Here is a 26,840-nt window from a genome sequence, read left to right on the forward strand (position 1 = left end):
TTAACGAGAAATCGAAAACTAGATGTCAATGCAACCTTATCGAATAATAAACAAGAAATAAAAAACTGGATACAAATGCATTAAAATAATCTCAAAGAACAATTAACGGAAAATCGGAAATTGGATGCAAATGCATTGAACTGACCTCGAAGAACAATTAATAGGAAATTGAAAATTGGATGTAAATGCATTGAACTAACCTCAAAAAATAAATAACGGGAAATCGGAAACTATATGCAATTGCATTGAACTAACATCAAAAAATAAATAATGGAATTGAAAATCAGAAACTGGATGCAAATTGATTAAACTAACCTCAAAACATAGTTGTGTTATATGTTGTGGGAATGTTTCGATAAGTATAGTTTTGCATTTAAAATAGTGTTTATTTTATCTCTTTTCGTATGATTGAGAACGCCTTGCTATTCAAGTAGCTCCAATATGAACTTCGCCTTATTAGGCAATCTCACAAAACTTTAATCAAACTTCTATTATTAAACAACAAAATGAAGTTGAAGGGTTTTATCAAGGGTGAGTTATTTTTTTTAATGGATAGTGGGCTTTTCACGTTATAAGAAATTTGGACGAGTTATTAATATAATATTCATATATAATAGTTCTGCATATATAGTTGCAAATATTTTTCAGAATAATTAATATAACATCACACGTTTGTAGATAATATTTGAAGATCCCACATAGTGAGTCATATATAATTTAAAGAATAATTAACGGGAAATCGGGAACTATATAATTTTTGATGATCCCACATAGTAAATGAAACATAATTTATTTTTATGTCCTGTTTGAAGTTGGTAACACACCACATTGGATAATTAAAAAAAAATTAAAAACTGGATTCAAATACATTGAATTGAGTTCAAAGAGTAATTAACAGGAAATTAGAAACTGTATGCAAATACAATAAACCAGACTCAAAAAGTAATTAACTAAAAATCGGAAACTGGATGTAACTGCATTAAACTAACGTAAGAGAATAACTAACGAGAAATTAGAAATTGGATGCAAATCCTTGAAAAATATTTAACATGAAATTGGAAATAATATGCAAATACATCAAACAAACTTCAAATAATAACGGGAAATTGGAAACTAGATGCAAATGCATTGAACTAATCTTAAAAAATAATTAACAGAAAATTAAAAACCGAATGCAATTGCGTTGAACTAACCTCATAGAATGATTGGTGGAAAATCAGAAACTAGATGCAAATGTATTGAAATTAAATAACCTCACAGAATAGTTAATGAAAAATCAGAAACCGAATGTAATTGCATCGAACTAACTTCAAAACATAAATAATAACAAACTATATGCAAATATATTGAACTAACATCAAAAAGTTATTAACGGGAAGTCAGAAACTGTATGCAAATACAATGAACTAATCTCAAAGACTAATTAACGAAACATTGAAAAATAGATGCAACTGCTTTGAACTAATCTCAATGAATAATTAACGGGAAATCATAAATTTTGATACAACTACATTAAACTAACCTCAAAAAATGATTAATGAGAAATCGAAAACTTGATGCAAATGCATTGAATTAACCTCAAAGAGCAATTAAGTAGAAATCGAAAATTGGATGCAACTAAATTGAGCTAACCTCAAATAATAATTAACGGAAAATCAGAAACTTGATGTAATTGCATTAAACTAAAATTAGAGATTAACTAATAGTAAATCAGAATTTGGATGTAATATATTGAGGAATATTTAACGGAAAATCAGAAACTTGATACAAATGCATTGAAATAACCTCAAAAGATAGTTAACAAGAAATAAGAAATCGGATGTAACTGGTTGAACTAACTTCAAAGTATAAATAACTATAAATTTGAAAGTAGATGCAAATGCATTGAACATCGAACTAACCTCTAAAAATAATTAACTGGAAATCAGAAACTGGATGTAGATGTATTGAACTAATCTGAAATAGTAATTAATGAGAAATTGGAACCTGGATGGAAATGCAATGAACTAATCTCAAAAATTGATTAACGAAACTAGATGCAACTGCACTAAATTAACCTTAATGAATAACTAACGAGAAATCATAAACCTGATACAACTGCACTAAATTAACCTCAAAGAATAATTACCGGGAAATCGAAAACTTGATGTAACTACATTGAACTAACCTCAAAGAATATGTAATAGAGAATCGGAAACTAGATGCAATAACTACATTGAACTAACCTCAATGAATAATTAACATAAAATCGGAAACTTGATGCAAATGCATTGAACTAACCTCGAAACATAGTTGTATTATTTGTAGAGGGAATATAATGTCTCGACAAGTATAGTTTTACATTTTAAATAATGTTTATCATAATTATTTTATTATGATTGAGAGTGTCTTGCTTTTCAAGTAGTTTCAATATCATTTTCGCCACATTGAGCATTCTCATCAAACTTCAATTATTAAAAGAAGTCGATAGGTTTTATCAAGATTTGGTATTTTCTTTTTATTGAGAGTTGTGCAAGAAATTTAAATTAGTAATTAATATAATTTTCATATATATCTTATAGCTTTGTATAATTAATAATATTTTTAAAATAATTTAATATAACGACATCTGTTCGTAAGACGGGTTTGAAAACTAGTTAACTTTTTGAAAACTAGTTAACTTTTAGAAGTCCAACAATATGCGTTAAGTCAGACCAATTGGTGACAAGTCATTTTTTAACTCTGCTTTCTTCAAACTGATTTTACGTCCGAATCATCATACGAGGTGAATTAGTTAACAAGCCCCTATATAAAGTCAGCCAATATGTAAGACTTTTATGTACATATTTAATTTTGTTTCATTATCGAAAAATATATATATATATTTTGTTTAGCCCCAATAAAGTAATAAACCCCAGGTTATATAGGATAACCCTACAGTTAACACGAAATTTTCACAACTCTCCGTCTCAACTCGGACACAAGCCAGTGGACTTCTTGAACAGAAACACTTAACAGTTAAAATGAGGCAAGATCTTCATCGAAATTTTGTGGCCATGATGACTATTTTGCTTGTACATAATCAGGATGAAAGCATAAGTTTCTATTAATTAAACTCTGAGAACTACAGCGGACTTATAATTTGTCCTTTCCTTTGATCGACCGTGCACTCTTTGTGATTGATGAAACCTCCCACCCTCTTGCTTTTAATAATTTGCTTGTGTCATCCACTCATCCTCATATATCACAACGGCATACCAGGATGCAATCTGATTTCTGGAACCAATTCTATATTTAAACACTGTAGTAATGTGCAACATACCTAAACAACTATTTGATTAAAATTAAATTCCAACTCTTCAAATGTTATACACTTGCTACATGCCCTACATAAACCTTTTATTACCAAATTACCAACACTTACTAATACGCTCATACATGATAGCAAGCATAAGATTACATGCAGACCCTTACGAAGTTCCCATGCAAAATCTAGCATTAGCTGTTAGTTGATTTTGACCTAATTGATTAATAAATTCAAATTTCAATTTAACAGGCCAGCAGATTAAGAACAGTAACAAAAGTTCGTAAATACCCCGATGAATTTGCATACATGAAGGACAGTAGGACACCCTAGAAGAGATTATAGTACACTTCTAAGATACCAAGCATGGGTTAACTTGTATTCTGAGCGTATGCAAAGTACATGATGCTTCTAGTACTTCACATGGTACAAGACTACAGGACCTTTTTGGTCGGCGTAAAAATTTACAGACTACGATGTATGTTTTTGTTAGAACGAAGTTGTCTGGTGAGATAGTGACCATCTTTTGCATACTACAAATAAATGCATATTCTAATAAAAATGACACAAAAATTCAAGCTCCAAAAAAGTCTTGAGCTAATCAGCTTTCTTAAGGTTAAGCAATTTAAACCTAATGAAAAAGATGTGGTTTAATTAATTTCTTTTAACTCATTCCAGGCCAAGTTCCAATCCCAAATCACAAAATATTCAAGCAATCACAACAACCACAAACAAATCTGTCAACAGACCTAATGGCAGAGACAGAGACCTTTTGATATTGTTCATTGGACATTGTGTGTTCAAAAGCTGTGACTAGAACTATTTCTTAACCTTTTATTTTTTAACTGATTCTGTATGTTGCATTCAAACTAGAGAGATAAAACCATGGCTTCCAATCATTTATGGTGCACACCAACAAAATAGAACAGTAGAAACTACAAGCTTCAAAAAGGAGCTGGACTGTAAAATATTCAGTTACCAAGTTTCCAACTGTGTTGAAGTGTTGAACAAGGAGCATGTTATTCTCCTTGGTCTTACTAAAGCAAAGTGTTCAGCAGATAGTTTTTTCAATTAGGTAAACTGTTATAGTCACACTTACTACCAGTATTTCCAAACTGACATAATCTAGTCTTGAATTTCATCATTCTACTCAAAATTGGAGTCACCAAAACTGTTCACCTACCTTAAGGCTGTTTGACTACAAATACAAAGTTATACTTTGATATAAAAAATCAAACAGTACTTTTTGTTTTAAAATACTAACAGTATTTGACATTTTCTTCTCTTGGCTTTTGACTTCTGGCTTCTCATACAAGTAAATTCTCATCTATCTCACCTCATGTTGAAATTTAGACAAAGTGACATTCTTTTGTAGCTCGTAATGCCCCTTCCTTGCTTTCGTACATAGTAAGGCCTATAGTATCGATATCTAACATCAAATCGGACCTCTGATTATTTATATATAAATTTTGCCAATATATATTGTAAGGCTTGGCAAAAAAGAGGATATAAATAGGCACATGTATACCAGAATAAATTGGAATATCATCCATTTATGACAACCCAAATTAGAGGTTAGCTTATCAAGAATGAAGAGTATTCTTGGAGCATCACTTTAGCTGGCAACAATCATCATCATTGCCAGTCAATTGATTTAACCTTTCTTTTAGTTTATGTATACATGTGCATTACACTTCTTCAATATTTTGATGTCCTTACCATTGTCTCTCACTATCATGTCAAGTTTACCACTAAACCACTTGCAAACTAAATCACATCCCCCAATTTGAGTAATAACATGGAGAGTAAGCCTCATTGGCTTCGTCTGGTGCTCCAAAAGGAGATCAACAATAAGATTAATACAATTCTTTTTCATTGACCACTAAGGAATAGTTTTGACATGATGAATAAAGGGTTTATATGGCACTTTGAATGAAAGCAAAAGGTTTTAAATTACCACGTTTTATGTTAAAGAATAGCAGATGATATTCTACTTTCTAACAACAGAAAAACAAATTAAATATTGTGACAATTAAAAAATTATAGCAGTGTTCTTCAATCACTATATGGAAAGCTACAAAACTGAAAGGAAATGCAACTCTTACAGTCATGGAGTGACCTGCCAGAGTTGTCCAATAGGAAACGACTAGTGTGGTTTTGGTATATATCCATCAACTGCAAAGTTACGAGTTGCAGCTGGCAATGCTAAGCGAATTCCATCCAGTTCAGGCTTTGCAACCACTTGACATCCCAGCCGAGACCTGCAGAAGGTCAGATAAACAATTAGAACTAAACTACGGGATGAAGCTCCGGAACAACATCAAAGTAAAGAAGCTCACGTCTCTGTAAGACCAAAAGCGAGATCAAGCATGTCATTCTCCTCATCCACAGGATCTTCTAGTTTATTGTAGTAGTCAATATCCTACAAAAAAGACTGAGTCAACTACCCGCCTTATTTCATGAAGGTCTTAGAAGCTAGAACTACCATTGTTTATCAATGTTTAAGAACTTAGAACACAACACCCTACACAGAATCTAATGAAGATGGCATTTCCAATAACATACCATCACGATCACATGGCATGTGGAACATGCTAATGAGCCTTCACATGCTCCTGTAATCAAATTAGAGGAAAAAAAAATTTACACTGTCAAAAGCAAGAAAATATTTAAATTTTTAGAAACAAAAAGAAAATACAATTAGAGGCGACTACAATGACTAATTAAGATAATATTGTTCTTTGCAAAGAATAATGTTAGAAGGATATAATGGAGATTTAAACTGGCAGATGCAACAGTTTAACAAAATCCACACTTTAATTAAAAACAATTCAAAGAAAACCTAAAAGTCTCTCTTTTATTCATAACAAATTCATAAACAGCAACTTAAACCCTAAATTACAAGCCCTCTTATTTATACTAGTTGAAACCAAAGAAACCCAATTAAATATGGCACATGGCAAATAACTATTTAAAATAAAATCAACAGCTAAAAGAAATGGGTGCCTAATGAATGCGACTCATGGGATTGACTCAAACTCGATTCCTTTTTTGTCAATCTTGACTCAACTCGATGTCCACATCATAATCACTCTCATATCTTGAACATCCATCGAGATGCAATTTTATAAAATAACATAAACAACATCTGAATTTCTAATAAAAAAACAAAGGATTCCATCTTAAATAAACAAAGTCTCTCCGATACTTGCCTTCAAGTTCAATATCGTTTTCATGGGCAGCTTCTAGCATTGACATGCCAATCGGGACTTTGATACGCCTCTCGTCTCCATCCTTGTCAACAAATGTCACAGATATCCTGCTCAGTTACGAAAACAACCATTATAAACAGGAGGAGTATGTGACAAAATAATGAAACCAAGAAACAATGTGGCACTCCATATCACCAATAAGATATTTCAAAAAAAAACATCGTAAAGCTCGTAAGTTTTATTTTGTTCAGTTTTGACACTTTCGGTTCCTTGACACAACAGTCCGTTGAGCTTCTTAAGAGATTGCAGAAATTTATAGACAATAACGTAATAACAGCTGGTAGCAACGAATTTGTATTTAAAAGGATATGATTTGCTATTCAGAATGGACTTGCGGCGCAGCTTGTTGCACACTTGTCTTCATTATTCGTAAAACTCATTATCAATAAAATTTCCACTTGATTAAAAAAAAAAAAAACTCTACTTATACTATTATACTATTATGAAGTGTACTGAAATGGTTGTGTTCCCTCGTCAGGTTGAACACAATATCTAAATCATAATCTGTTTTGAATAGTTGAAGATGTTTCCTCCTAGCAGTGTTTGCAACATTGATAATTCTCATTTTCTTATTAGCACTAACTATGTCATGGTTCCCAATACACGCTTAATCAGTTTGGTGGAGGAATGTCCTAAGGAAACTAGTAACTACTAGTTACATGCCAAAGAAATTAATGTTATAATTTTGTAGAAATTTAAGTTTCTAAGGAAACACGAAGAAGAACTATCTAGATGAACTACTTCAAGAGTCCAAAGCTACTTAATGTAGTTTCCGATCCCATTGAAAGGAACAGGAATCACTCTCAGGACTGGTTATGGGTTGTACAGCGGAAGCAAAAATATTTGAAGAACAAAAACTTGATAAACTGAAAGAAACAGGGTGGAAGCTGAAAGCAAGAGTCTACAAAACATGTTCACATACTGCTGGTCCATATGTTAAGAAGGTGACAAAATAACTGTAAAAAAGCCTGGAGCAGACAAGTTATATGGCACCCATCAACCTCGCCCAACGCTGAAAGGTCTGAAAATGTGTTAGACTTCAGACTTCAGTTTGATCAGGGAAGTACATAAAATCATTACCAAAGAATGTGCTAGCCTCCTAATTATAAATTTGTCATGATTTATCAATTGTGACTACCCAATAGAACTCTGATGAAATCCTTAAAAGCCAATGGCTAAGTGGGAACTGGTAAAAATTGACAAACGAAGCCTGTAGAGTTTATTATCTGAACTTGTAATTACAATATGAAGATGATGGAATTCAATGACAAGTCTCTATAGAAATGGGCCAACACAAAGGTCATATCAGCTCATTTATGAATACAATGTCAGCTCGGAAACTGGTAAGGGTATATTGATGAACATAAAGTAACTCATGGTAGTTAATGTGAAGAGCAAGAACTCACTTTTCTTCTTGTTGATTCTCCCCACTAGCATTATCAAGAGTGGAAGAAAAAAAATGGTGATGATCCTAAAAAGACAATGAGAAGATAGACAACTCAAACACATATACTAAAAATGTCAAACATCAAATAACATCAATATATGACGAACCAGAGATTGTAAACGGCCAATGTATGGTACTTTCGAAATAAATAGTCTTGCTTGTTGTTATAGGACTTAATCTACCTGCTCAAATGCAAAGCTACTTGAATACATATTTCAAATTATTAACTACAAATATTCAAATAGAAAGTGAAGAATTAAATACCTTTTGTTAGCGCCCTAACCATTAAAGATCCAACTTGCGTAAGTTTAGATTTTAACATAATAACAACTTAACCTACACCAAAAAATAAAAAAATGTTACGAAAATTTCATGTTATAAGTGGGGGGGAAAAAAATCTAAGGTGTTTAAATTCTGTACAAATGAAATGCCCACGAGTGGAGGATAAAGAAGAGTCTCGGGGTTTAGACCTCAAAAAACTTGGGATTTGGGAAGTAGTTATCAAATGGGTCGGATCTTTTTATTGGGCTCTTAAGTTTTACGTCCGAAACTATATCATTTTTTTTTAATATGTACATATATATTGTTATGTTATTTGAATAAAAAACGGTTTTGGAAAACCCACTGGCTTAGCGGGTCACCAGTTATATAGACGGGTTGAGTTTGGGTTTGACAAACTCGACACGATTAGTAATTGGATCGGGTTTGGGTTTGCTCTCCTAACACGAGACCCGACCCATTGTGACTAGTTCTCTAAAAATCTCACAAAAATAAAAACATATATATATACAGAATCTAAACACCTTAGATTTTTATTTTTATTTTTTTTTCCCACTTTAACATGAAATTTTCGTAACATTTTTTTTTTGGTGTAGGTTAAGTTGTTATTATATTAAAATCTAAACTTACGCAAGTTGGATCTTTAATGGTTAGGGAGCTAACAAAAGGTATTTAATTCTTCACTTTCTATTTGAATATTTGTAGTTAATAATTTGAAGTATGTATTCAAGTAGCTTTGCATTTGAGCAGGTAGATTAAGTCCTATAACGGCCAAGCAAGACTATTTCCGAGTACAATACATTGGCCGTTTACAATCTCTGGTTCGTCATATATTGATGTTATTTGATGTTTGACATTTTTCGTATATGTGTTTAAGTTGTCTAGTGGATGAGGAGAATGACATGCTTGATCTCGCTTTTGGTCTTACAGAGACGTGAGCTTCTTTACTTTGATGTTGATCCGGAGCTTCATCCCGAAGACTAGTTCTAATTGTTTATCTGACCTTCTGCAGGTCTCGGCTGGGATGTCAAGTGGCTGCAAAGCCTGAACTGGATGGAATTCACTTAGCATTGCCAGCTGCAACTCGTAACTTTGCAGTTGATGGATATATACCAAAACCACACTAGTTGTTTCCTATTGGACAACTTTGGCAGGTCACTCCATGACTGTAAGAGTTGCATTTCCTTTCAGTTTTCAGTTTTGTAGCTTTCCATATAGTGATTGAAGAACATTGCTATAATTTTTTAATTGTCACAATATTTAATTTGTTTTTATGTTGTTAGAAAGTAGAATATCATCTGCTATTCTTTAACATAAAACGTGGTAATTTAAAACATTTTGCTTTAAATGGATGATACTCCAATTTATTCCGGTATACATGTGCCTATTTATATCCTCTTTTTTGCCAAGCATTACAATATATATTGGCAAAATTTATATATAAATAATCAGAGGTCCGATTTTTTGTCCAACTCAACACTTCAAACTCTTGATTAATAATACACTTGAAGATTTTCGATGGTAAGACAATAACGTTTCTCTAGTATTCAGATTCCACCTACAATAATGCCCAAAAACAAACCATACAGCATGCTAGAAAACTACTTGAGTATCTATAAAAGTGTAGAAAAAAATGACATCCTGCAGTTGCAATCTATAATTCCTAATGACATCAAAATGCCAAATGGGATCACGGTCTATAATAATGCCTTAAGACATCTCTTGTTGACATGTAACTGGTGGCGCCAGGTCATACATTTTGCTAGTTGTACAATTCTTTAAGAATGAATTTTCATTCTTGTTATGTCAAAGAAATGAATACTAGCCTTACTACTTCAATCAACCAACTAATAACATTCACAAGCAGGGTTGGTCAAAACCATCACCCAAATAAACATTGGCCCCAGTACAAAGTATGGGGCATTAAGTCTTGGAACCAGTAGACAGAATCTATAATACTTGACACCAAGTTAGTCAAATCAGAATCACATATATAGCTTAACACAGACCATACACAGCTTGCAGATACGTTTCTAACTCACCAAGTTTTTCCCTAACAACAAAACCATAACATTCACTAATTTAATACAATGAAAAAAACACTTAACATGCAATTTGAATAAACCCAAACTACAACTCAACTGCCCAAAACAAAAAAAAACTAACCTTTAACAGCAAAGACGAGAGTTTGGAAGATGAAAGCTTCAGTTTTTGGCGTTGAGGACGAGAAAAGAGAGGGAGCTGAAAGCTTGAGTTTTCTTTTCTTTTTTACTTTCTTTCAGTGAAACGCGAAGAAAACTGAAGCTTTCATTCATTCAATACCTTTTTTTACCTGATATATTAAGGTACATACCTCATCTTAAGGCCCATCTAAATTTGGGCTAGTAGTTAGTACCAAAAACGATTTTGAATGCGTTTAGAAAAGTTTGCTGCCAATTCATGGATCTTTACTTTTTTTCATAATTTTTACTAAATATTTCAAATCACGAGCTTTAGAGTAGTGGACTAGTGACACTCTTGACATTTAATCAACTGAGAGAGAGGAAAAAAAAAACAGAAACACTTAACCACTACAAAGAGTAATCACTAGATGATAAAACCTTAACATCCTTATTGGACTTTGATATAACCATGAATTGTTTTTGAGGATTCTTTCAAGTTTTAACAGAGTCTGATAAAATATACACTCTAGATGTTTGTGATCATCTAGTAATAGCCGTATCAAAAAAATTCTTCCCAAAAAAGGCAAAAGCTAAAACCAATGTTAATGTTAATAGTTAATACCCATGTTGGACTAAGCCCTCGTGAAAAACCCCTTGTGTGAACAGGGGACCTCTAAATGAATATGGGTCAAATGCAGTTCACTCAAGCGCGATTGCGATGTGAAATTGTGAATAACCATTCCACCAGAACTATCTTATTTCTCATCAATTTCCACAGCCCATTCACAAGATACATTTTTCTAGCTATGGATCTATCAGATACAACACTCTCTTCTCTGGCTCAAGTCAAATAATGGCCAGGCAAGCTGCTTCTACAACATCATATGAATGATTAAATGTTACAACACGGAGAAGCTTTTATGAGTCTCCCCTAGATTCATTCTCGATTCATCAGCCTGGCGAGCTAGTAAACTCAGGTGGCATTCATAGCAGTAGAAGCTGCAGACTACACCTTGGTTCTCGTTGGAACAGCAGTTTGCACTTAGTTGTTGGTGCATGCACAGGTCCTATATGCATCCCTGGTCACTCATAGCTTGGGCAAGAGTTAAGAAAGCAGATATTGCAGCACCATGTACATAAGCCCTGTCATGTACAGTTAAGCATAATGAGAAAAAGCGGCAGACTTTCAGATATATTGCAATAATAACTACAGAACCTATCAAGCTGAGATGATGCCAGATCTGGTAAATAAGAACACCACAACTAAGATTAACTTTTGAATGATGAGGAATATATTTTACCAATAATAATCTCACCGACAAGGCGACAAGTACTTTATTCGGGCTTTTCTTTCTCTCAAACTTTTTTAACAGCTTGCCAGCTTAGTTGTATACTATGACAGAGATTGCCATCTTGAAAAACTTCAAGCAGCGGTTCAACAGAGACTAATATCAAGACAAGGTCCTTTACTATTTTTCTTTTCCCTTGTTTTAAAGCTAGACCACCTTATGGTTACATTGCAGTGTTGTTTGTCAGCTATCTGTAAAATTATTCTTCGTTATTCTCCAACTTTTCCTGGTACTTCCAATCAAATCTACAAAGTATGAGTGGTTCGATTTAAGTTGATTTCTCCAACTTTTAATGGTGCATGATTTCATTCCAATTATATCTCCAAAGGATGGGCGGTCCAATTTGTGTTGGTTTTGAACAAAGGTGATTTAGATGGAACCGCGAGAACAGTAGGTTCTCCGTCATGCCTCCCATCCTCCGCCTCTACATCCTTGCTACACATGGTTGTGTACCTATATGTCTGCAATAATTTGTTTGGTTCCCTGAGTCCGTTATCTACACGCCACGATTTCTACATATTTCCTTTTACATGTCTAGACCTACCTTTTCTAGTCTTCTTGTTCCACTCGAATAACATGCTATTCCAACGAAAATGTTGTATCATATTGTAGCTTGTATATGTTTTAAGGTAGACAGAATGAGATCCAAGAAAGAAACAAAGGTAGAGAAAGAAAAGTGCATACATTAAAAATGTGAGAGTGATGGGTATGGTTTGGGCACTTACTCCGGACTGTCTTTTGAGTATCCAAAATCCGTTGCAGCTTTGACTGTCTTTTGGTATGTCTGCTTCATAGCATCCTATCACAAAAAGAAGTAAAGTAAAATGGAGATTTCAGGAAGTATATTGGGCTACTTCTTAATAAGTTAAGAACCAACAACACATGCAAAACCCAGGTACTGAAAAGGGTTATGCGAATAACATTTCAAGTGTTCTGGTTTGGTATCTCCATAATCCTTCCAAAATGTGAGGAACCGTCAGAAGGTGATTTTACACCCAATAATAACTGAAGAATATGTAAGTGTTTTTGAGGTCTCATGGTGCCTGGTTAAGTTGGTATTGTGCCATATAAGTCCTGCTTTTTTTCTTTTGCATTATAAGAGATCTTGTTAACAGGGGTTTAAATGCTAGCCATACAACTCACCCCCAAAATGAGTCATCCACCAAAACAAGCCATCCACAGCATATTACAAGGAATAATATGCAGATTAAGAACAGCCACACAATTTCATCAAATTCCACAGTTTCCATTTGATTCACGCAAAGTTGCAAACTAATGTACATAAAGCATCAGATGTAAACATATCTAGTGCTTAAAAGTTGGGATTCAAAACCAAATCTTACAGGCTATAATAATCCCATGTCAGTTCATATTGGCACTCAAGTCAGGTAAATTTGTGCTCATGTCCTCAACAAAAAAGCCCCCTAAGTCACACTCCAAATGAAGGAGGACACATGTCACAGCTTGGAAGCAAACATTCCTTTGCTTCTTTCAAACAGTTAAATGATTACAAATGAGGTCCATCCCCCTAGTTGACAGACTTGGAGATTTCTTTAAAAATTACATTTATTAAAACTTTATATCCCCTACGTAAGAACTCTTTGTGACCTCCATATGTTTAGATAAATATCTAATATTTTCAGTAATATCCTTGATACTTGTACATATTCTAAAATGTTTTTATTCCTTAACCACACTCTACAAGTTTCCCAATTATTCTTCATGTTCTATATAATTCCACATATCTCAAGGGATCTCTAGATTCTAGAGTATTTATTTCCCGATCGCCAAAATGACAGCTCTGTGACAGAGCTGAACCGAGGAGTAACAAAAGGGCAAGTCAAGAATGCAGAACACAGTAAATACTGATAACGAAAACTTTAACTAATTTCGTTCTTATTCTACCAATGAAATTGGTATTCTGGACCTGCAACAGAAAGGAAAGGGGATAACCTAGTGCACTCTTCACAAGTTTTCCTAACCGAACAATATCCTTCTATGCAAATAGTAACATTGTAAGCCTGTCAGTTCTATCATTTGCTCACTGAGTGGTATATTCAATTTACATAAAAGTATGAGTTGCTTCTTCATGAAGTCCCAAGTCTCAAGAAACTTTCACAATGGAAAATATGAGAGATTCAGTTCACAACGGGGTGATTCAATTATGTTGGAATACCAGAAATTTTTTAGGGAGTGAACTCGATGAATATGGTTGCTAGCTTACACTCTCACATGATATGAACGTCTATTTAGAAAATGTTTCCTTGGTAGGTACTTGGTAAAAAGAAAAATATTATTGAGGAGGTCGTGGGTGAGTTACATAATACCAAAATGTTTCGGAAGAGTATGGCTGAGTCATGCACCCATGTAAACTCTGGAATCTTGGAATCCATGAAACTTTTCTGCTCATAGGGCTGCAGATCTTTGGTGGAAAACAATGAAATCATATAGTGGGACTTTCTCGCAAGACAGGACCAACTGACCTCGCATCAATGATATAAAACAAACATCACCCACGGATTTGATCCGTGATCTTTTGCTCTGTAGCAACAACAGTCGAAACGACAAATTTGAATTAACCATCACCAAAGAAAACAGCACATACCTGTAATTTCGCTTCAAAATCCTCAGGAGACCAATGCACCAAATTACACTCTCGATTCAATTCTAGTTCTCCAGCAACAACCTGTTATCCAGTTAATAATAAATAGGATATATAGATAAAAAATTTAAGCTTAGAAAATCTCATAATCCATGCAGATACTACTATGGAGAGCAAACAGAATAAATCTCTCTCTGTCTCACTCTCTCGTTCTATCAAGAAATGAAGCAACAAACCCAAATGCTCACGACACTTTTGAACTGCAATGCTCTACCATGTATGAACAATTGGGAAAAAACAACCGTTTGACATTTATAAACTGCATAGGCAACATAATCAACAAAACCCCATTTTCTATTATTAGTGAACTCAGTTGTCTAACCATATGTTCGGATTATGATGGTACTTGTGAGGGACTAATATACACAACCAATGTATATTATACACGTGTCCAGCACAACTCATCACATAACTATATCAAGACCTGCCAGGTCGCTACTGTTGACATATATGAGCCTCATATATATTAATAGGATTGACCCTTCACATAAGTTCGAGCTTATGGAGAAATTGGCAATTCAACATGGTATCAGAGCCACTGGTTTCTGAGAAATCTCGGGTTCAACTCCTGCCAGGTGAAGATGTCCAATCCTTCTACCTGTGTATTTCCAGCGTGTCCCGCTGAGGGGAAGTGTTGACATATATGAGCCTCATATATATTAATAGAATTGACATTTTACATAAGTTCGAACTTATGGAGAAATTGACAATTCAACAGCTATCTGCCAGGTCACTCATATCAAGACCTGTCAGGTCACTCACATAAAGCCCTCAGCCAGGTCGCTCATACCAGGTCACTATCTGCCAAGTCGCTCATATCAAGACATGCCAGGTTACTCACGCCAAGACCTCAGCCATGTCGCTCATACCAGGTCGCTCAGCCAGGTCTTGTAACGCTCAAAGAAGGAAAGACAGCCATTACAACAATTCTATAATAGCAACCATGCACTCATTCATCCTCCATTTAAGCTCATTCAAGAGCCACATTGACCAAGGGTCATATGCTATAAATGACGAGGGAACTAACAAAGTAAGAAGAGAGCTCGAGGACGAGTTTGCTTCTAAGCTGAGGAGTCTGACGCATGGGTATGGAATTAATAGTATTTAGTTTAGTTAGTTTCTATTTTTATTTGTTATGTTAGTAATAGTTTCCTATTAGGGGCTCTAAATAGAATTAGGAACAAGGTTTATCATATAAAGGCATCTAGGCCTTCATTGTTAGGTTGGTTGTTTTTTTATTGTTTAATTAAGAAATTGAATTAAGGAAATTCGTTTTCCCTTTGAAACCCTAGTTTTTGGGTGTTTATCAATTTTATTCATTGGTGTTATTGATTTGAAGTTGCTTCCGCCTTCGTATACATCAAACTAATATACACAACCAATGTATATTATACACGTGTCCAGCACAACTCATCACATAACTATATCAAAACCTGCCAGGTCGCTCATATCAAGGACCTGCCAAGTTGCTCATACCAAGACCTGTCAGGTCACACACGTCAAGACCTGTCAAGTCGTTCATACCAAGACCTGCCAGGTCACTCACGTCAAGACCTGCCAGGTCGCTCATACTAGGTCGCTCATATCAAGACCTGCCAAGTCACTCACGTCAAAACCTCAGCCAGGTCTTGTAATGCTCAAAGAAGGAAAGACAGTCGTTACAACAATTCTATAACAACAACCATGCACTCATTCATCCTCCATTTAAGCTCATTCAAGAGCCACATTGACAAAGGGTCACAGGATATAAATGACGAGGGAACTAACAAAGTAAGGAGAGAGCTCTACGGTCACATTCTCTCCATCTCCAACTCAATCACACAACAAGATCTGAACTACGTCTGACTTGATTCCAGTTCACTGGAGAACTGGATACGTAGGCACTAGGCAGTTCGATCATTCGAACTCAGTCATATCATCACCAATCTCATCTACCCACTATTCTCATAGGTTGATCAGGTCATACACAAAATGCACCTTTACAATACTTATGTACTTAAGTGTTAGCGACTCCACATACTTTTAGGTTAAAGTTGAGTTTGGTTCTCGAAATCGAGTTTCCAGGAAAATAGTAAGATAGAGTTTGTGCAACAGATGTAGATGTTCTTAGTAAGGAGAGAAAGGAAGATCCCATGTTTCTAGAAGTTGTACAAGAAAACAACTTCGTTTCTAAATGAGGGGAAGTTGTTTTCATTCAAAACTCCTAGAAACATGGAATGTACATCTCTCTCCCTCCAAAAAAACAAACTGATCAGTTCTTCACTTCATCCCTAATTCTCTTTTTCCTCGTAATTACAATTCCAGAAACCAAACTCAGACTACTATGAAGCACCTACACTGCTCTAGAGGTAATGTATCAGTGTCTGACACGTATCCGACACCAACACAACCCAACACACCCTTGACATGTGTCAAACACACGATTTGGAGTGTCGGATTTATTAAATAATTTTTAGGATTCTGACAAGCAGACAACAATTTTTACATTTTAAAGTGATTAAATCAATTGAAAGAAAATATTACTTGGTAGAGGTTTTATTTCACTAGTGGAATAACAAAAAGGCGGCACAACGCACGACTGCAGTTGATGATTGACAAGTCTTTTTTATTGTCATGGATCCTTTTTAATCTAAATCACATTCACATGGACAAGCGTGTCAGACACGGCAACCTATATAAGTTTGACACGAGAACACAGCTAATTAAAAGAAAACTATTACTATTCTTTGGTTACCCAACTACTTCTTGGGCTCAAAACCATACAAAGAGTCTCTTTAGAAACAAATAACCATGAAAGTGGTATATATCATGGAACTGTAAATATATTAATAAATTATTTTCTTAGTATTTTAGGGTACAGTTTGAAATCGTATGCACAACGTGTCTGTGTGTCCGACAAGAGTGTCTATGTCTGACACATTTTTTAAAGAATATGAAGTGTCCAAGTTACTTAGTTTTTAATTGATATTACTATGAACTTCTAAGTTTGTTGGAATTTGCTTGCACTTTTACACATGTTTGGTGGGGAATGTTCAATTTCAATTATATATCTATTTATGTAATTGTTTTAACGTGTCCATGATGTATCTGTGTCCTACATTTTTGAAAACTACTGTGTCCGTGTCATATTTGTTCCGTGCTTCATAGTCAGCCTATGTAAATTATGATATCATCCAAACTTTCTAATATATTTATCAACATTATTTGGTGTTGCTGTTTTTTAAGTGTTAAACTACTTGATTTTGCAACATTTTCCAAAATCGAATAGAATTTTTCAAAAAGGCCAAGTAACAAATGATTTCTGAATCTAAACGTTGTTACTGTGGTAGGAAGTATTAAACACGTATAAAAGAGGATAAGATAATGCAAAGAGCTGAAACAATGCAATAGTCAAGCATACCCCTCCAGCACCAGCAGCCTTTGCTGGAGCAATCACAACATTAGCTTTCCTCAGCACATCAATTGCTTGAGGGGTGCAAGGCATGTTTGAACCTGCAAATCAAATATACAGTGTAAGTATTAGGCAATACACAATTTTAAACAAGAAAACAGCAGGTACACAACAAAGCTAAAGTGACTACCTTCTATCAGTAAACGACAACCTGAATTAACCAAATTAACAGCATCAGATTGATCGATTTCATTTTGTGCGGCACAAGGAAATGCAAGATCACACCTTTCATTCCAAGGCTTGGCATCTTCATAGTACTTCGATCGAGCATATGTTTTTGAATAATCTCTGAAAGAGGAACATAAATCAACGGGGTAAGCTATTTAGATGATATTAATTGATACTATACCAAAAAACAGTATGGGTGAACCAAGGAACAAACACCTCAAATTTCTTTGTTGAGCTTTGATATCCCGTATAAGTGACAATTTCACATAGTCGAATCCCTCTTCATCTACTAAATAGCCCTTGGAATCTGCAAAGAAAAAACAGTGCCATGTAACCATCTGCATAAGCTGCTTGCAAAGTTTGCGATTTGCAAACCAAAACTATAAACACAAGTGTTCATTCCTTGTGCAGGCCCCCCCCTTTTTTTTCTCTCTCTCTCTCTTCCAAAGTCATAGGATTTGTTGGGTTTAGGCCCTCTCCTCTAAAACACTACTGATACTAAATGGCTGGAAGTTTCACAAAAAATAGGCACTACCACAAGATCGGTGCCCAATGAAATCTCAAACAACTATGAAGTCAATCAGCTCCGAGGACGAGTATCAACCTTCAGAGTGCATTGAGAAGCTATTCAAGCTATCAGAGGGGAACCTTTTTCCAAGTACCCACTGCAAAGTTGACAAGAATAGTTCCAAGAATTTAAGTCCCACAAACTGGCGGAATATGTTATGTTTTATTTTGTTTCCACTTGTCTTGTGTTTTTTCTTTTGTTTTGGGGAATGCATTAAAACAAAATATTTCATTACTTTATCAGCCCAGTTGCCATATACATTGACCAATCACCGTACTGTGGAGGTCTTGAAGATAGGGACTGGATGTCATGCAATAAAGGAAGGTCTTAGGCACAGTCTAACAAGTGCGCAGCAGCGCAGGTGTCTAGTACAATGTTGAGACTCAATCGAGTTAGAAGCTACAAGCCATTCCCAAAATAGCTGTAAGCATTAAAGCTCTCAACTCGAAATATATATAAATCTTGCGACTTGCCTATCTTTCAAGATACTAATCGTAGAGAAATATTCAGATTTATTTCAATTCCCCCTTTACCTGTTAGCAGAGGCCCCATACTAGGCAAAAAATGCTGACTGCTGACTATCTCTTTCTTTTTCTTTTGTTTATAAATTAGTTCATTTTTAGTGTTTTTTTTATTATAACCAACCGCTTAGTCCTGATCGCATCCTCTCAGCATTCATGCTTAAGTACCACATGCATATATTCAGTTGTCTAATGACTTGTGAATCATGTGGGTGTATTTCAGAGTAAAAAAGACAAAATGTCGCCCCCTCAACTCTACACACTCTTATAACAGAGAGTATGTGAGATATATGACACACATAAAGATAGGAGCACAGATCTCTACCTATCTTTCTCCAAAATTTAGCTTTTCATTTAAAGACGAGTTGTTAGCACCTAAGATCATTTTGCAAGTGAACGCATCTGCATTTCTTTTTTATGATTATAATTTTCAATGCGTCTAATCTACTTGCTTTGGAAATAAAAATGAATTTTAGATTATTGTCAAACACCTCCAAGGCATTTCAGCCTGTACAATAAAAACATTGTTAAATCCATTAATTGTTTTGCTGATTCATATTAATCCATCAAATATATATTGGTGTTACAGAGAGAGAGTGAGAGAGATCAAGTTCTGTTTCGTCTAAATTAGGTTACAGAGGCTCAACTGTTTACATAGTGGTGTTAAAAACCTGTAATACTTGCTTTTAATGTCAAAACGTACAAAAGAGGTTCACAAGAAGTAAGTGATCACGCAAAACCCCAATTGTGGATTAAATATCAATTATATGTGAAACAACCCCATAGTTGAAGCCAAAAAACTACTTTCTGATCTTCCCATGCTTGTGCAAACTTATAGTTTCAAAGTTGGTGGGGTTAGTGATGTTGCAAGAAATAGAGAGAGAAGGGAAGTGTGGAGACTGAGTACCAAATGGAGACTGGGGAAGGAGAAAGAGAACGACTCCTCTCATTCTTCCATGTTGAAAGAGAGATGGTGATTGACCAAACATGTGGAAGACGTGGAATAAGCATAATTACATTATTAGCGTTCTAATTCGGGAGGGTCTGTGCCAAATTATGATTACGGGGTTACTTTGCTAAACAGAGGACCTCTTTGCATCTTGATACAGACCTAAACTTTAGGAAATACCAACGAAGCACGAAATATAACTATATAACCAGGTCCACCAAAAAACAAAAGCAGAAGCATTCTAAGACAAGATACCAAGCAGGGCCTAAGTTTGATTCAAGAATACTATCCTAAACATAGAATGATTACCTGATATTGTAATGGGAAGAGCGCCATAAGCAAGAAGCTTCTCCACGACATGAATCGCAATCTTTCCTGAACCAGTTACGACACATCTGGAGATGAAAGTTCAGAAAACCCTATTACATAGCAGCCCATTACAAACTGAAGCTAGCATCTGAAGTTAAGAGAATGATGCCCATTTAAGTAAATTAGAATAGAAGACTCGATGACTTTTATGTTCGAGATACAGGGGATAAAATGTTCTGTAGCACTGCTGCATAGCTTCATACTAGCATTGAAATTAAGGTAATTGGTATAAAAAAGTATTACCGTCTTTTCGTTATTTGCCTATTTAAAAGGGGAAACAAAAGAAAAGGTTCATGATTTATTAAAAGTACCCTCATAATCTCCAAACACCATCTCGAACCTTTCCTCCACTATCACTTTCGGCCTCACACTAACCGTCAACCACATCTCCATCTCACCAACTTCACCCGTACCCCAACCACCACCATCAACCCCATTTCTCTTCCAAGTTTGTCACCTCCAATTCGTCTAGATCTCCATCCTCAAATTAGTGATGATCATGGAGTTAGCATTGAAGGTGGCGGTGACAAAATTGGTGGAGAAATGGGGTTGATAGTGGTGGTTGGGTTAGGGTTGAAAGTGGGTGATGGAAATGGAGAAGTGGTTGAAGTGGATGTCAGGATGAAAGTGATGGCGGAAGTAAGGCTTAATGGATGTTCAGTGATGGTGAGAATAATTTAGATATTTCATGATCCATTTTCTATTTAGTTTTTCAAAGGCAAATAAGTTCACTGAAAACAGATCAATAAAAGTTGACTGCGGTCTTCCATTTAGTTGGGGACTTGGGGGTATGTGAAAGGAAAAATAAAATGGGGGGTCACAAGTTCCCTGGGGGTGAGGGTGGGTATATCCAGATGACTCAAAAGGTTATCATACACAACGACGTATCTTCTGTTCTTGACAAATGGTTTTAAAGAATCAAGGCAACAAGAAGACATTTTAGTATTTCATTAAAAAAAAAAAAAAAAAAAAAAAACGAAAGAACTAATATAGCAGGGAAAAACCTTAATCCTTTCATTTCTTTATTGATTTCCGCAAGTATAAGTTGGGCAAAAAAGACCTGCAATAATGACATGGATGTGAGACTCGAAAGTAATAGAAGTGAACAATGTATGCCAGAACACCTTAACCATATAGGCTGTAGAAATATTGGACGATAAAACAAGCATATCTTGGGTTTTTTCTTTTTCTTCTTCTTTTCTTTTCTTTCCTTTTTTTCTTTTGAAAGCTTGTGTGTGTGTGTGTCTATGGTACATGAAATTGGGGAGAACGAGAAGAGCCTGATCCGCACTCAATGCTTGCTGAAATTTTTTTGCCTTGACTGAGCAGTATATGCTTTTATTTACTTTATTCCAGATCAGCACCGGCATCTGGAAATTAAATTAGGCAACTAGTGTTAAACAAGTTTGTGTTTCTGGTGAGTGGTAAGGGATACTTTTGAGATAAATTCACTTGAGCTATATGTTTTTTTGTTTTCTTTTTTTCCTGTGACTTTGGTAGGCTATCTAAAGCTCTTTCTTAGTTTAGTCGCATCAATAAAAGCAATAATTTGTCAGAATAAAAAAAAAAGGGGAGAGAATGAAGTTACCAATCCATATCCGGTAGCTTCTGTACGGAGGCTAGAACCAGACCAGAAGATTCTTGGTCCTGTAAAACTTCCCTGCATAAGTAGAATACATAAGAAATCCTAAAAGAGAACAAGGCATTCTTGGACCTATGTTTTATGAATTTCATATTACAGAGATATTAATAATATCTGCGTTATTGGATGTTTTATGTCCTTTGATGTCTGTTCTTATAAATATATATTAATATAAAAATATAACAAAGAAATCACATCAACACCAAGATAGCAGCCAAGAGCTGATTCTCAAGGACCAACCTAACGATGCTACCACCAACAATAGAAACCCACCCCCCCCCCCCCCCCTTTCTCTCTCTCTCTCTCTCTCTCAGTTTCAGGCACCACCATATTCACTATTTATCCCTGTCCCACTCTTCCTTTCCAGAAAATTTCAGATTTAGCATTGCTTCATCAAAGTCAACGCCATCCAATTCCTCGCTATATTTGTCCAAATTTCCCTCTTTTACTCAACCCTCTTCTTATCTCAATCGTCCATCGATTTGAGAAGTTTTCCCTTTGCTAGCCTCCACATTTGCGCACCCATCTTTTCGCAAACTAGAGAAAACTTTCACCTGCCCTATTTCAAATAGAAATTGAGCATGCAATCTCCCCATTCTGGACGACCCTCAAGTTCATATCTCTAACCAATCCTGGGCAGTTAGAATATACTTTGTTTGAGACCCTTACCCATGCTTAAGGCAGTTAGAATTTACAAAAGGAAGTACTACTGTATAAAACTCATATTGTTTTGTCAAGCTCAATGCTCACTTTTTTCATTTTATTTTTTGTTTCCAATCAGAAAATCAGAAACTATAGGAAAAAATATTCCTGAGAAATAACATTATAAGAGCAAGAAAGAATACGTAAATTATGTATCGAGATTCCAGGGTAGTAGAACTTCATGCCAACAGCCATATCTTGTTAGATAAAGTCATAGATGAGAATCAGTAAAGTGTGTTAGTAGAACTCTTTCTTTAAGTGTTGTACCTGAAAATGACCAGCTAGACGCCTATATTGTCCGAACAGGTAACCCATCTCCCGCGGACCAACACCCATGTCTTCTGCAGGAAGATCCTGAAATTTCATTGTAGACAAAACACCTGAAGGTAAACTTCCTGTTTGACAGTTTTACATCCACTATCTAAATATAAAGAAAGGAGGTTCATGTCTATTTTTGCGTTTGATGCTTCTAAAAATAAAGAAAGGAGGTTCATGTCTATTTTTGCGTTTGATGCTTGAAACGAAAGATTTGGATAAAGGAATATATATAGCCATCATTGTCTTGTTACCTGATCAGGACCCAAATATCGGTATAGCTCATTCATAAAACTTTGGCAAAAGTGCATGATCTGCCAACATAGGTTTCACATACATCTATGAGAATCTTTTAATATATTTACAGCGTTTCAATTCAACGCTATAAAACAATCCACCTGTTCGTACTGGTATTAAAAAGATTCAGGTTTAGCCATGGTACTGTAAATTCAAGAAAAATAATGGCAAATACCTCATTCTCACTTTTCCCTTTCGGATCAAAATCACTTCCTCCCCCAGCACCTCCAAGTTTGTACGGTGATAAGGCATTCTTAAGCGTCTGTCGAGAATAACAACACAAAAGATTTTAGAAAACTTAAGTTGCCTCTATTCTATATAGACTTTGTATTAGAAGTAAGCTCATCTAACAAACAATCTCTTGATAAAGATGTGAAAGGGTCTTTAAGTGACAGATAAGGCCAGGCAAACTCGTGTCATGTGAAAGGGTGCCAAAAAAAAGACTCGTCAAAACTCAGAAGAATAAGCATGTGCTAAATTTATAACCCGGAAGAAAATAATTGCAATCTGTTTAACCACACACAATTATGGGGCCTAAAGATTTTAGAATCCCAAGGGTTACTAATCAAGCGGCTTCACTCCTATTTTTGACAAGCATATCCATTGTGATGCAAAATGTAGATAAGATGAGTGAAGCTATGGAAGACAATCTGAAACACTCACAGAACAAAATATACCTGTTCAAAACCAAGGAACTTGGCAATGCTTAAATTCATCGAGTGATGATAACGGAGCCCACCTCTACAAGGACCCAGTGCCTGACTGAACTGTACACGAAATCCACGATTAACATGTGTTTCTCCCTTGTCATCAATCCATGGCACTCGGAAGACAACCATTCTCTCAGGTTCTAATAAGCGCTCCAGGATCCGGGTATAACTGTAAGAAAACAGCCCAAATTGTATCATTTGAATTGACTTCGGTATTAATCTACTGAGAACATTTACTTCATTAAAATATACTCACTGAGAATTCTTTGCTATAACTCGCTCTAAAGAATGGATCACTTCTTGCACTGACTGTATGAACTCAGCCTCATGAGGGTCCCTTCTTAGTAAGGCTTCGATAATAGACCCAGCACTTTTAGACGTAAGAGCTTCATTGAGATCAACAAGACACAGAAGTGTCAATGAAGAACATTTTTCAGAAAAAGATAGAGATCCCATTTATGATTTATGTGATAAAAAATTAAACAGGAAAACCTTTACATCAAATCCTAGATGCAAACTTTCATTTGAAACATAAACAAATAAGTTGGAGTAAATTTCTCGAGTACAAAAAAATGTAAGCATACTAGTTGTAAATTTCTCGAGTACAAAAAAATGTAAGCATACTAGTTGTAAATTTCTCGAGTACAAAAAATGTATCGTTGAATGTTCTCACAAATGAAATCTCCTCTTATTATCCTTATACAAAACCGTTCTTCCAAGTCTAAGAAGCCTATGAACAGACATCTGCATATGCATTAGCATAGATGATGGCGTAGCTACAAGGTGCTAATTTCCAGAATCTGACAACAGGAAGATTTAAATTTTTCGTGATTGGGCAAAAGGGCATGTCATTGCTAGCATGTTTTGTTGTAATTTGTTATTCAACCCCTACATGAATGTCTATGCAGTTGAATGCCCTAAAGGCACGTCATTGTTAGCAAGCTTTGCCATCCTTCTTCATTCAACTCCTACAAGAGTGTCTACACAGATCAAATGCTAACAATGACGTGCCCTCATGTTGGTCATATGAAAACATATGCAAATGAGTTTTCCAGACTTCTCTCTATTCCCAGTTTACATGTCAGGGAGAATGAATACGACAGGTAATTACTTACAAAGCAGTAAATTAAGAAGAAAATATAAAAGTAGGGATAAATGCATGTTGGGACTTTCGAAGGAAAAAAGACATAACTCAGGTATGATAGGATGAAGTAGCTAACCTTTCACGTACAAGGATTTGTCAACAACTGTTAATATCTTATCTTTGGAAGCCAACTGGAGCCGAAGAGCCTCCTTATGAAGCAGACTATTGTTATGTTCTTCCAGAGCACTCATCTGCATATTTCTACTTCCTTCATTCCCATATGGATTCCTCCTGTGCTTTCTCCCATACTCCCTGCAGACAGAACAGAATATCCTTGCTGTACCCTCCTTAACATCAACATATGCCCATTTATACGTATCAGCCCATTCCTCCCTCCATCTCTTCACCACCTTCTTCTTCCTCTTCTTTTCTTGTGTCTTCCCAGGCTCTTGTTCGTCAATGGACTGAGAAGCCAATAACATCTGCTTATGATCATCATTGTTTTCACTACTAGGTTCTTGTGTAACACTCATAAGAGTCGTAGCAGAAAATGAAGGATCATCATCTCCTGCGTCAATCTCTAAGTCGATTTCTTCCCCTATATCTCTTACAACTAAATGATGTCGTTGCGCTTGTTGAAGCATATTGATCTCGTCTATAGTTGAATTCATTCCTACTACACCCCTCCTCAATATCAACATTCAACATAATGACTCATTAACCACCTCTTAAACACCTCATTCCTAGTATCTCCACTCCAAAACTAAGTAAACATATACCCTTTGTTCTACAAAAACGAGGAAACTACTTAGTAAAGAACCAAACTTTTTGCAATTCCTAACAATATAAGCTGAAAATTGACAAGCCCGAGCTAGAATTTCAAGCAAACATGGAATTAAATGTGGAAAAAAAAACAATTTTTTTAGAGTGTCTATAGTGAAAATCAAGAAATGAAACGAGCCCAACATTGAAGAAGAAGTGCCCGTACCTTTTAAATAGATAGCACAGTGTCAGCTCTTCTTCTTCCTCTTCTTGTTTCTTTACAGTGTCTCTTTTTATGTTTTTTTAACACTGTTTTTTATGCCGTGAGAAAGAGAGAGAAAATGGGAATTTTTTTTCTTCTATTTAATTTTAAATGGTTGTATTAGATGGCCATTTATTTGATGTTGAATGAATGAGATGCTGACGATTTCGTGTTTGGAATTAGAATTTAGAAAGAACAAGTACAATTTTTAGGCAGGTCATGATCAATGTTACTAAATATCAGTGGAATCTTGGAAGATAGTGTGGAAATGTGGATGTGGTCGTTATTTCTGTCAAAAAACCCAAAGTATTTGCCCCATAAATCTGTCTTCGCCAATAGGAAACCGAGTTTTTTTTTTTCAAAATATAGACGGTAAATCCTAAATAAAATTGATAATTGGTGTAAACATTAATTCAGTTCTAATATAGAATCTCAAAATTTCCTTTATCAATTCGTTCATTATTTTCAAACTTTGATTTTTTTGCAACATTGACGCATGTGTGTTAAAAATTAGCAACTTAAATTTGAACACCCAAGAAGATAGTACAATTGTGGGAATGCAATATATGTAATAAGGAAATTATTA

The 26,840-nt window shown here is 35.2% G+C and overlaps 2 protein-coding genes across 3 annotated transcripts; both read right to left on the reverse strand.

Annotated features, from left to right (window-relative positions):
• Positions 1-5,216: 5,216 nt before the first annotated feature.
• Positions 5,217-10,651, reverse strand: LOC147511994 (uncharacterized). The gene is made up of 7 exons (XM_086598627.1): positions 10,635-10,651; positions 10,448-10,547; positions 7,962-8,026; positions 6,496-6,602; positions 5,849-5,898; positions 5,623-5,705; positions 5,217-5,544 (listed from the first exon to the last, which is right to left on the reverse strand). The coding sequence occupies exons 1-7, from the start codon at positions 10,649-10,651 to the stop codon at positions 5,430-5,432; spliced, it is 537 nt and encodes a 178-aa protein (XP_086454753.1). The 3' UTR covers positions 5,217-5,429.
• A 518-nt stretch (positions 10,652-11,169) lies between these two features.
• Positions 11,170-26,513, reverse strand: LOC147511995 (Amino acid dehydrogenase family protein). 2 transcript variants are annotated; one of them, XR_015219559.1, is made up of 17 exons: positions 26,219-26,479; positions 25,367-26,017; positions 24,403-24,532; positions 24,114-24,315; positions 23,612-23,698; positions 23,394-23,453; positions 23,092-23,178; positions 22,069-22,140; positions 21,485-21,540; positions 20,421-20,506; positions 18,290-18,380; positions 18,036-18,193; positions 17,855-17,946; positions 14,398-14,478; positions 14,120-14,270; positions 12,518-12,591; positions 11,534-11,586 (listed from the first exon to the last, which is right to left on the reverse strand). XR_015219559.1 is itself a non-coding variant. In XM_086603576.1 (16 exons), the coding sequence occupies exons 2-16, from the start codon at positions 25,929-25,931 to the stop codon at positions 11,511-11,513; spliced, it is 1,917 nt and encodes a 638-aa protein (XP_086459702.1). In that variant the 5' UTR covers positions 25,932-26,017; positions 26,219-26,513; the 3' UTR covers positions 11,170-11,510. The 2 variants fall into 2 exon arrangements, 1 of the variants encoding a protein (XP_086459702.1); XM_086603576.1 differs by lacking the exon at positions 14,120-14,270 and having other exon boundaries at positions 11,170-11,586; positions 26,219-26,513.
• Between the last annotated feature and the right edge of the window lie 327 nt (positions 26,514-26,840).

This window comes from Coptis chinensis, chromosome 3 (genome assembly GCF_015680905.1).
Source record: "Coptis chinensis isolate HL-2020 chromosome 3, ASM1568090v1, whole genome shotgun sequence".
Taxonomy (NCBI): domain Eukaryota; kingdom Viridiplantae; phylum Streptophyta; class Magnoliopsida; order Ranunculales; family Ranunculaceae; genus Coptis; species Coptis chinensis.

Excerpts from the sequence above, each read along its gene's own strand:
- LOC147511994 (XM_086598627.1), bottom strand. Across the intron at positions 8,027-10,447 it reads TCTCGTCTTTGCTGTTAAAG|GATCATCACCATTTTTTTTC; the intron begins GTTAGTTTTTTT and ends TTGTCTTTTTAG. Across the intron at positions 5,706-5,848 it reads CATGCCATGTGATCGTGATG|GATATTGACTACTACAATAA; the intron begins GTATGTTATTGG and ends TCTTTTTTGTAG.
- LOC147511995 (XM_086603576.1), bottom strand. The coding sequence starts at position 25,931 with ATGTTGATATTGAGGAGGGGTGTAGTAGGAATGAATTCAACTATAGAC. Across the intron at positions 24,533-25,366 it reads CAAATCCTTGTACGTGAAAG|CTCTTACGTCTAAAAGTGCT; the intron begins GTTAGCTACTTC and ends ATCTCAATGAAG. Across the intron at positions 20,507-21,484 it reads AAAGAAATGAAAGGATTAAG|ATGTGTCGTAACTGGTTCAG; the intron begins GTTTTTCCCTGC and ends TTTCATCTCCAG.